Source organism: Trachinotus anak, unplaced genomic scaffold (assembly GCF_046630095.1).
Source record: "Trachinotus anak isolate AG129_WGS33_773 ecotype Australia unplaced genomic scaffold, CSIRO_AGI_Tana_v1 ptg000015l, whole genome shotgun sequence".
NCBI classification, from domain to species: Eukaryota; Metazoa; Chordata; class Actinopteri; order Carangiformes; family Carangidae; genus Trachinotus; species Trachinotus anak.
Genome location: NW_027273866.1, coordinates 2,656,585 through 2,667,773, shown reverse-complemented (window position 1 = coordinate 2,667,773; position 11,189 = coordinate 2,656,585). Strand labels below are relative to the sequence as shown.

At 40.5% G+C, this 11,189-nt stretch overlaps 1 protein-coding gene across 3 annotated transcripts; it reads right to left on the bottom strand.

The window, feature by feature from the left end:
- Positions 1 to 1,068: 1,068 nt before the first annotated feature.
- Positions 1,069 to 10,972, bottom strand: prox2 (prospero homeobox 2). 3 transcript variants are annotated; one of them, XM_071498885.1, is made up of 5 exons: positions 10,575 to 10,972; positions 7,341 to 8,951; positions 5,329 to 5,438; positions 3,741 to 3,935; positions 1,069 to 2,009 (listed from the first exon to the last, which is right to left on the bottom strand). In XM_071498885.1, exons 2-5 carry the CDS (start codon positions 8,890 to 8,892, stop codon positions 1,842 to 1,844), a joined length of 2,025 nt encoding a protein of 674 aa, XP_071354986.1. In that variant the 5' UTR covers positions 8,893 to 8,951; positions 10,575 to 10,972; the 3' UTR covers positions 1,069 to 1,841. The 3 variants fall into 3 exon arrangements, with proteins under 3 accessions (XP_071354986.1, XP_071354988.1, XP_071354987.1); XM_071498887.1 differs by having other exon boundaries at positions 7,341 to 8,927; XM_071498886.1 differs by lacking the exon at positions 10,575 to 10,972 and adding an exon at positions 10,340 to 10,552.
- Between the last annotated feature and the right edge of the window lie 217 nt (positions 10,973 to 11,189).

Genomic DNA, 11,189 nt, shown 5'->3' with positions numbered 1-11,189 from the left:
TCACAACAAATTAATTTGAGCAAAGCACTTTGGTTCAACCAGAGGCATTTTAATTGAGTTGAGAATATAAATCAATTTACTGAAGAAGACTGATCTAATTGAAAAGAAATGTCTATTAAAAGATTAGTGAGGTTTATTGTCTCCAGTCTTTGTCATCAACCAATCCAACTAATGTTTTAATTTCCTTAATGTTATCATTTCTGATGTAATTGGTGCTTGGGCGACTAACAGGTTTTCCAATTAAATGTTTGGTTTTGGGCACTGACAACGTCATCTCGCACTGTGACAAGAAACAGTGTGCTTTTGTAAAAGTGGTCCATGCTATTGTGCACAGTGCATTCATATCATTAGTCTTTATTTCAAAGGCACATTGTGGCCTTTTTGTAAAAGTTTCAGGAATAAAATCACCTGTAAACACGCAATAATGACACTGACTGTGATTAATATTTTGATGATTTACTGTGTTCATTCCCAGTGAAATACACAACTGACAGTGGATTTAATTTGCTGCTTTGATTGTCTGGTTTATATTAAGCCCAAGGCATCAAAAGTATCCCATCTGTGATTTTTCTGACATCATCAAACTTGCGTGTGCATATGTGTGTGTGTGTGTGTTGGCGATTAGCGTGCTTTGAGTGAGTGCCTGGAAGAAAGAGTCAACGGGTTTGTGGAATTTTGCTTTGGTGGCACAACTGTGATATGAGGTCACCTCGGGCATTAGTCATTAGGAGGGAATGCATTGTGGCTGTTTTTAAGACATGGCAGTTGTCCGCATCCGCAACGGCCACACAATGAATGCAGGCCTTAGAAAGTTGACTTGAATTGGCTTCGGTGAACAATGAGAACAGCATAGTTTGGGGGACATTTAACAGCTGGCTGCTGGACATGGATTAGAGGCACCTTAGGGGCTCAACACTGGGACGCAGTATTTTCACGGGAGAGTTAAACATTTACAAGCAGAAATAAAGCGTTTACCTGGGGTGTCTTGTTTCTTACAAACATAAAAAAATATGTCCATGTAGTGATTATTGACAAGGAAAACCATAACACACTAGTTTTATATTATAATTTAGTGCATCTTTAATTTCAATAATCATCCAGTACAATGTTTGTGACTGAAATATCTGAAAATGATTGTTCTTTACATGACTTTTATACATAATGAAACTCACTCACAGTCACTTGCATTATTTTCACATGCACATTCTGTCAAGCGAATAGTTTACAACAAATTTATAGAACATTATGCAACATACAACAGCAGTGCTTGTACATTTACACAACACACACAGCTATGAAAACAAATGGAATTAAAAAGATAACTAATGCTGACAACAACTGCCAAAAAAAAAAAACCTCTTCCAGTTCAGCTAAATAAGGCTACACTATAAGTGATACATCTTTGTAAACAATTTTACACACCCACAAACTCAGTAACTCTCTAAATGTGTTGAGGCAGATTACATAAGAGTAAATACTAAACAATAGAATAAATCACAAGAGCATTAATAATAATCAATAGTTGCTTTTTGATAAAAGTAGAACACAATATTTCAGACTATAGATTCTTAACTTTCAAGATGGTGCCTGTGTGTGCGTGCATGTTCGTGTGTGTGTGTGTGTGTGTGTGTGTGTGTGTGTGTGTGTGTGCGCGCGCGCGCGTGTGTGTGTGTGTATGTTTGTTTGTTTTTTACAGATTTACAAAATAATTATTTAGCCAACATCTACATTTCACCTCACTAAAATTAAAATGCACTACAATAAATGATGAAATAATACTGTTGAGGGGCTAACTTCAAAAAATCACCAGTTCCTTTACCTGTACATTTCTCCACTTATGCCTATAAATAGGAAGATGTCTTGAACTCTTCAGGGACATCGCTGTCCAGTTTACAGATCACCTTGTATATGGCCTTTTTCCAAGAGGGGTCTGAATCTTTGGCTGCAGAAATGGCATTGTAAAACTCATGCAAGGTGATTTCAGCGACCTCCAGGAATCTGTCAGGAACCTGGAAAAGAGGGAAAACGCAGAGATTGTGAAATGAAGTCAATCTCTTTAAAACCTTATTCTATTGGGGGGAAAAAAAATCACATGTTACAAACATATTGAAGCCCTCTTCAGATTTCTCAAAGTCAAAAATATATGAAATGAAGACCTGTAGTGCAATTCTTCAAACACTCAAACTGATGAAAGGGAGCTCATCTCTTTGTTCTCTGCACACATACAATAAATGCAATGCTGCAATCATTAACTTTCAATTAGAGGCCTCTTTGATTAGCTAGTCTTGTTTTCTTGAACCTAAACTAACTACGGGTGAGCTTTCTTCCCAGGGATTCTACCCAGCACTGTCAGAGCTTGTAAACAAAGCATGACCATGGATTCCACCAGGCCTACGGCAAGAAGCAGAGGACAAAAATCATTACGGTTAGTTGTTTAAATTAAGTTCACCTTAAGTTGGTTAAGGTGTAAACTTGGAGATAACGGTGTTACTGTGGGGGTTTGGTGTGGTTAAAGTAGGGATAAGAATCTGGGAGTTGCCCATAACGACAGCAGGATCCATAAAAACGCATCAGTGAATGAATAGATGCAAGGGATGCTGGGAGAAAAACGCCCTGCAGCCCTTGTTTCCCATCCACTGGCCAGTTAGCACAACAGTTGTTGGCATAAGTTATTTTTCTTTCCCCTCATCTCCTGACACAAAAGCATCCCTGGGAAAGGAATGTCTTGGTCCCAAGGTAAAGAAAACGGTCTCGTCCCTTTCCCACCAAACGGCCTTCTCCCTCGGAATCCACAGCGTCTTTCTCAGCATTCCGCATCAGTAGCAATCTCAGTCTCGCTCAGGCGTGCTGGTCCTCTAATCCTGAGTTGTTTTAGTGGGATTTTGCGGCTTCCTCTTCCCACAGTTTGATAAAGCATCACTCTGGAGTTTAGATAATGGCTGTAAAGGCTGGCCAGCCACAGGTGCAGTGTGACACACAGGTCAGCACATGGACATACGTGACCACAGCGTAGGCTAACAGGAGGTCTGACATACTTTAGCAGGTTAGTAACTCCTGTGATGAGTGTGTCGACTCCAGGCCTTTAAATGAATAGTTTGACATTTTGGGAAATGTGCTTTTGGGTGGAGAGTTGAATGAAAAGATCAGCTTAGCTTAGCTTAGCATAAAGACTGGAAAAAGGAGGAAACAGCTTGTCAGCTGTTTACAGGCGCCTAGGAGTTGGACTATTTCTTGGCCTCTGCTGGTCGTGTGGCAGCTGCTAAGAGCCACCTGTAAAACTGCAACACTTGAGTTTCTATCTGGAGTTGATATAATGTGTTAATTAGTGAGCTTTAGGAAAGTGTATTTTTTCACCTTCAGCCAGAGCCAGGTTAACTGTTTCCCTTTGCTTCCTGTCTTTGTACTGAGCTAAGCTAACTGACTGCTGGCTGTGGCATCACACAGAAGTGACATTCATGTGAGTGGCATCAATCTTCTCCTCTCACTCTCCACCAGAAAATGTGTGGCATATTTACCAAAATGTTCTTTAAGGAGTAGAGTTTGACTTTGTGGAGCAGGGATGGAGAGTAGAACTGAACATATGTCCTTCCTTTTTAAGCAAACCCTGTTTATCTGTTGCTGTGTATGTACAGCATGAGAGTTACCTTTAACAAAACCTCACATGCAGAAAGTCAGAGTCAGAATGATCAAACAATACAAAGTGCAACATAAAAGAGGGATGACTAATGAGTGATACTTACATGGAAGTCATTCGCTTTGTTGTAGTGCATGTTCAGTGCCCGGAACAGCTCTGAGTCCCTGCTAACTGTAATGTCTTTGACTTCATTGATGCCGTCAACAATGGCCTGGCGGGCAAACTTTTCCATCTGGATGTAGTAGAACTCCCTGAAGTTACTGAACCATTTGATCAGCTGAGAGGTGATGCAGCGGTTGAACTGGAAATGGAGAGAAAAACAGTGCTTGACTTTATACTATTCATCAGTTAAAGGGACAGTTCCACACCTGAAGCCACACACTGACAAACATCTGTGCAGCTGGAGTCTCCTGCAGGACAATGAATTGCTAGCTGTGAAGAAGGCAAATTAAAACTCAGATCATGCTTGAAATGAAATATATAATTTCAGAATTCAACAGAGAGACAGAGACTTCAGTGAGAAATTTCAAAATATTAATCTCTGTTCTATTCAATTAAAAATCAAGTGGCTTTCTGATGCCTTGGCATTAGAAACATTTTCCATAATTGATTGAAAACTTGCATTTAGTACCTGTAGGGCAAAATGCCACCTAATGGTCTGTCACTCCACGCAACATTAATTGCTCTGATCTTTTCCCACCAATGTGCGGGGTGAAAAAACATCTGTCAGGCCTCTGTGTTTCTAAACTCAGTCTTGACATTAGTCTTGTTATTCTATCTCACCATCCAGAAAGACAGGAAAAAAAATGCCTAAGGGCTGGGCAGGCATCAAAGACGCTTCTTCTCTCTGGTGTGGTGGGTGAGAAAGCGGCAGCATAAGGACAGAAGAAAGCTTCCCTCTCATTGACTCAGGCTGATAGGATGGAATCAGACACTGGGATTAGGTGCTCTTTTGTTCAGTGCCACTTCCCACCACAGGATTGTAAGCAAGGAGGAGACGTTCGCAGGGCTGCAGCAACAGCATCCTCCCCCCTGACCCCGGGGGTCAGAGCATATTGAGAGACAGGGGCCCCCGAACTGACTCAGACAGATCCAGGGGACAAGATAGGAGAGGAGAGGGAAGGTGTTTGGAGAAAATTGGAGGAGGAATGAGTGGAAGCTTATGCCACCAATAGGAGGGTAAAAACAGAAGAACAGATAATAGGATGAATGAATGAAAAGAGCTAACAACAGGATGCAGATAAGGAGACAAGAGAGAAGACAAAAGGAGGAGACAGAAGAGGAGGCATGACACGAGACCAAGGCCAAAACACACAGGATGTTGTGTTTAGAGCCAGCTCACCACCGCCTGGTTGCTGCTGCACAAGTCTCTAATACCAACTCTCTGTTGACACTCAATAGCAATGCCTTTCCTACAGAGTCCTTTGTCACTCCATTTGCTGACTGGAGTGGCTTTTTTAAAGAGAGAATGCCCCTGTATCTCCCTCTGCCCCCAGGACATACTAGCAGCTCAGTGGCTTTGTTATTTAAACCCTCTGCGTTTTTGTTTCTCTCCTCCGACACACTGCTGATTTTTCTGTCCCAAACACACACTGACAAGTAGATACCGGGGAGTTGACCACAGGACAAACAAATCTGCTGGTTGTTTCACATGTTAAAAAGTAAATTTTTTTTTATATGAAAAAAAAAATTACCTTAACATCAGGGAAGAAAGTTTTCAGCACATTGGAGCTGGGGTAGCGGGTGTAGAAGAACATGAGCTTTGCCTTCTTCAGATGGCTCGGGGTGAGACCCTCCTGGATGTGAACATTTAGGTTAAGGCAGAAAAAAACTGACAATTAAATATAACACATAGCATACAGTCCTGTGCAAAGTGATAGTAGACCAGAGTATTGTGTTGCCTCAATCTTCAGCTAAATTGAATTTCGCTAAAGAACAGCTTGGCATTAACCAGGGAGTCAATAATGACCCTAACATGTGCTTATTGGCAAAACAGAATTACGAATTAGATTAGGGATTTTTAATTAGAGAGCGAAGCACTTCATGCCTGGCAGTTAAGACAGCTTGTTTGGAAATGTTGTGAAAAAAGGAGCTGATTTTCTGATATAATTAAGTTGATTTAAAGACAACATATGTTGCTATATATTTTTTTTTCTCTAGACAAACCCTGCCACAATGTACATTTCAGTTATGAAAAGAGTAAAACGTTACAGATAATAAACATTTATATAGTTTCTTAGGTTATGTGGTATGTTAAAAAACAATTTACCATTTGTTCAACATGCTATATATTATGACAAATATTGACTTTATTGCAAATATTAATAAATGCAATTCTTTCTCAATTTTTTTTCCCCCCATGGCGATGAAGCTGCTCAGGAGCATTTCCTCTGTAGTCCACCACCATGCCTTAGGTCATAATATTTCCTTATCAGGTCACCACACCATCCATGTATTAGGGAACCCTACCTTTGAAATAAGGAAGTTGGGATAAAAGATTTATGTGGTATTGTTCAAAGAGAAGCAGATCTCTTTGCACTGTGAAGATAAAGCAAACCCTGTCTAATGCCTCGCGACAAGAGATTCATCAAAACTGAACTCAATTTTTTGGATCTTTTTTTAAGATTGTTTACTTTACAATGAGCGACGAGTAAAAGAATGATTTATTTCAATTTACTTGAAAGAATGATAAAAATTTAGATATTATTTTAATCATATTGTGGACATCAGCAACCACAGAATTTAATTTTTTTTTTTATTTAACTTTCCAAAAATGAGCAACTTGTCCTGTTTTTGATTTTCTTTGAGGCAAAAAAATACAGTTATCGTGCACTCTATTTTAATCATGCACATTCTGACAAAGGTATCCAACAACAAATGCTCAAGACAAGAGCTCAAGTGTTGTGGTTGTGAGGCACTTGTGTTTTCCACCAGCACTCAGATGTGACCTTTTAGATGCACCCCTATCACTCTGATGATGGAGAAATAGATCCTGCACCTTTTCAAGTCTGAAAAAACGACGCTTCCTGAAACAGAAACCGATGCTTTCTCTGCCTTTGAAAAATTGGCTTTTGTTCCTGGCAATTCTTATCAAAGCCTTGTATTCCTTTTTATTTGTCTTTTTCTAGACTTAAAGTCATTACTCTGCTCAGATTAAAGAAGATGCTATAATTTTCTATGGGGTTAGTGAGATCAAAGAAAAAATTCTCCTTGAAGTTTGTTACTGGAACTGCCCATGCTGCAATGAACCTCAAGCAGCCATTGTTCAAATGGAAGAGCTGAATATAGGGAGATTGTAAAAAATTAAAAGGTATATACAGTATAAATTTAATATTATCAAACATACCATGTTTTTAATTGTGATGTTTTGACGTCAGTGCTTTCATGCAAATTTTGTGGCTTTGTGGATTTAATATTGTTAAGTCTTTGAGTAAAAAATATATTTTAAAAAATGTAGTCATACATTATTAGCTGTTTTATATTTTTATGGTAAAGTTACGGGATCTTTACATCACTGCACCTTCAGCCTACAAATAAGGGAATTTCAAATTTTTAACAGCAATAATAAAGAAGCTGGTTCTTCATTTTAACCATAACAATAGCAGCATGTTTTTTTTTGTTTTTTTGTTTTTTTCTTTGCATCAAGAAAAGGTAAACGGCAAAGCCACTTAGGCTACAACTATATCATTTAGGTGAAAGGATATGTTGAGAGACATGTAGGGGTTTCGCTCTGCCATCCCCTGCAGTTCCCCACACTCAATCTTGACGTGAGGGAGACACAAATTGTCGACCGTCACTGCCCCCAGGGTGGAGGGACGGGGGTGGTGGCTGAGGTGGCTGGATGTCACCTTGGACCTCATGGCGATGGTGTCCCAGGGCAGGTCTACTGAGTCTGGGGAGGTCCTGTCCATTGATGGGGGCATGCAAGGCAGACCCCCAAAGTTGGAGTGGGGCCCGTACTTGAGAAGGTGCTCTAGGATCTGGCTGTCATGCAGAGGGGTGCTGTAATTGAACTGAAACGGTGTCTGGTGCACAGGATAGGGCCTCTTCACTGTTGGGGTGACTGAGCTCAGGGGGGTCACCGCGGGCTTGCGGACCACCAATGACAGCGCCTCTGTCTGGTCCTGTGGGCTTTGAGCCTCAGAGCTTTCGTAGTACTCCAAAGCACGGGGTTTGAGTGCAGCCTCCTCAGACTGGGGCTGCTCCTGGGTGGAGCCGGCCTGCTGGCTCTTCCTGTCTGCACCCATGCTCATCTGCATCTCTGGAGATGAGCACATGCACGGCTGAGGGGACATGTCCAGTCCTGTGGAAGGCGCCTTCTTGAAGACTCTGTCCACACACTCATTAACAGCCCGGGAGAGCTCCTGCTTCAGGGTTTCCTGCAGGTTCTGACTCTCTCTTTGGTGCATGAGATAACCAACTGCTTTCATTCGGTCCTTACACTCTGCAGTCACCCTGCTGTTCTTCCTCTCAAAATCATCTTCAGCGCTTATGTAGTGTGACTCTGTGCTCTCTGCCAGGGCGTCATGTTCAACAGCCATTTCTGTCTCATCTCTGTCGTCGTGTTCAGGATCATCCTGGTTGTAAACTTGAAGGAACTTTTCCTGGAGCTGACGCAGAAGCCTTTGCATGCTGTGGAGCTGCTCTTTCAACTTGTGACACTCCTCATCCTTGGTGCTACAGTTATCACTAGTGCTGCCTCCAGGTCTTCTGCTCGCTGGTCCTCCGACGCTGTGCTCCTGATGCTGAGGCAACCTCTGTTTACGTTTGTTCTCCCTGTATGCCTCCCTTGCCTCCCTGGTGTCCCTGGCCTCTGTGTCAGACTTCTCACTGTCTCCATGCTGCTTGCCGTTGGGAGAGCCAGCCATGACCCTGATGATGTTCTCCACCCTGGCCCTCTTGGCCTGCAGGTGGTCAGTCATGGGATGCTCTCCATCCGGGCTGGTTCCTGTAGAGATGTGACCACTGGGGGATGCAGCCTCCACTGTGCTGTCCTTTGAGGAGACACTGCTCTGGTCTTCCTGGCCTGAGTCAGCGGCAGTGGTGCTGGAGAGGTAGAAATGGCTTTCATCTAGTGCCCTCTTGTTGTGGATTGTCTTGCGAAGGAGTTGAGAGATGATGGATCCGTTGGAGTATGAGGCCAGGGGCTCGTCATACATGTTTCTGCGGAAGCAAGGTAGCATGACATCCGGCTTGTCGTCCTCTATGCAGCCTTCACTAGAGTTGTGCATGTTCTGGTCAGGAAGACTGAGGTTCATGCTCACTGGGGCTTCAGCTCCTCACACTAATGAATCTGAATAAAGTGAAACGCAAGAGTCTGAAAAGACAGACAAATTTAACAGTTAAGACAATAAATAATGAAAGAAGAAACAATAAAAAATAAAATAAAATATAGCCCAATAACCCTTGTTTTTTAATCCTATATGTGTCATTATTTTATATTGGTTATTGTATCTTTTACATGTTAAAGTAAAAAAGACATCTTAATGTTTGTTTTGTTTTTGCCTGTTGTTGAACGGTAAGATTCAAGTAAACAGCTATGACAAAAGCATGTAATGCTCCATTAAAGTATAGTAATTTGAAAAATGATCTCATTAATCTAAGAGCTACAACCTTCACAGCTAATTCTGTTTTTTTTGTTTTTTTTTATAAAGCTTGTGAATTTAATTTAAAACTGAAACATGAACAGGAAAATGTGGTAACTCTATTACATATGATAGACAATCAAAAAAATCTGTATTATTTTCACGATCGACAGTTCTGTTAAAAAAAACAGATAAATAAAATAAATAAATCCTTGATCTTAAGCAATAAGAGAGTCTTTTGTGCCGTTTCATCTTGGGGTTGTAATAATGGTTAACACAAAGGATAAAAAGAGCAATTGTGTTACAGCTACTCATGAAAGGTAAATTTCAGCTCATGAAAGCCATATTCCACGCACGAGAAACGGCTGTGTGTGTATATATTATTTACAAGAGAAAATATCATGAAAACCTCTTTATACTTCATGGTTTTCATCTTGAGGAATAATCACAAGCAAAAGCTCAATTGCCTGATTCTGTGGACACTGGCTTCCTTCCCTTTAAGTGTGTATTTTCAAATTGTTGTTGTGCTATAAGACAAAATAAATTATCTGTACTTACAAGTGGAATAGATGGACTTTAGAGAACAGAGTCTACTTTATTTTTTTATTTTTTTGCATTAAATAGTGGATTCTATATCAGTAATTTACACAACTTAAGAAGTCCCACTTATGTTTCTATTTCCTACATTTATTATCAACAAGCAGAAAAAAGGCCAAACAGCTTTAGAAGTGTATTTGAAACGAAGTAGAATAACTTATCTCCATGTAAAGTTTAAGTTCATTTAAACCTCCTATAATATTTATCACAGTATGAGTTATTTGGTTTCCTCTACTCTTTAAAGTTTGAAGATTTCCTGCAATATAACTGTCTGTACACCTACTGCTTTGTGGATAAATGGTAAATTAGCTGATGCCCACTGCCTGAAGAAGAACATAAAGTTTATTTATTTCAAATATCTTAAACTGATGAGGTGAAGAGTGCTTTAATTGTCTACTTTTATCCTACATAAAATCAGGTACACATAATCCCAATGAGCAAACCAAATATTTTTGAGTTATAAAACCTTAAACATTCACTAAACAACACTAAAAGACATGAGATAACTCGATTAAAAACTCACCTAACGTGACTGTAGTTGTCAGCCGCACAGTGCAAGCATGCGTGAGAGTGTCAGAAACACCCACCAGTGCAAATCTCTCTCATGAAAAACCACTAAACTGAAGTGATGAGTTTTGAAATGCAGTGATCTGCACCCATGCACTTTGTCACACTCCTACGGGGCTGCAGTGTAACCGCGTTTCACAGAGACAGAGAAAGCGGCGGTGAGGATGATGATGACGATGATGGGACCTTACCTGTTGCGCCGGGACGTGCTGCCGAGCGGATGGCCTGCGCACACTGAGTTAGACAGTCTGAGTGCGGGAGAGTCGGTGTATCACACAGAGCTGGGGCGTGGCCATGTGAAAGCAACGAGATGGTAATGTGCTCATCACCCATGTAATGTCAGGAGGAAAGTATTTGTCAGGTGCTGGTTTGATCACCTACTCAGTGGTTTCATAACGGATGGATTTGATGCCCACTGACGGAAATATGAGAAGTAATGATGCTTGAGGAAATATGCATTAATATGCATGGCCCAGCAATCCTGCGCTAATATTAGTCTAGAACTGGGAAACAACAACTCGGCCAGCATATAACATTGTTTGTTGTTTCTCTTCAATCCATCAATACTTCCTTTGCTCCCAGAGGTTGCTTAGTAATGAAACAGACACAAGGCACGCCTAAACACAGAAGAAAGGAGGGAAAACAACTTGAAAATATTAATTATTCATTTATATATGAATAATTCGACTATTTTCTAATATATATATATATATATATATATATATATATATATATATATATATATATATAAAATTGAAATTAATTTGAAAAAATGTAAAAACATGTAAAGACTCTTTACAGCACCA

Excerpts from the sequence above, each read along its gene's own strand:
- prox2 (XM_071498885.1), bottom strand. The coding sequence starts at position 8,892 with ATGAACCTCAGTCTTCCTGACCAGAACATGCACAACTCTAGTGAAGGC. Across the intron at positions 5,439-7,340 it reads AAACCCCTACATGTCTCTCA|ACATCCAGGAGGGTCTCACC; the intron begins ACATATCCTTTC and ends ACCTAAATGTTC. Across the intron at positions 2,010-3,740 it reads ACAAAGCGAATGACTTCCAT|GTTCCTGACAGATTCCTGGA; the intron begins GTAAGTATCACT and ends CCTCTTTTCCAG.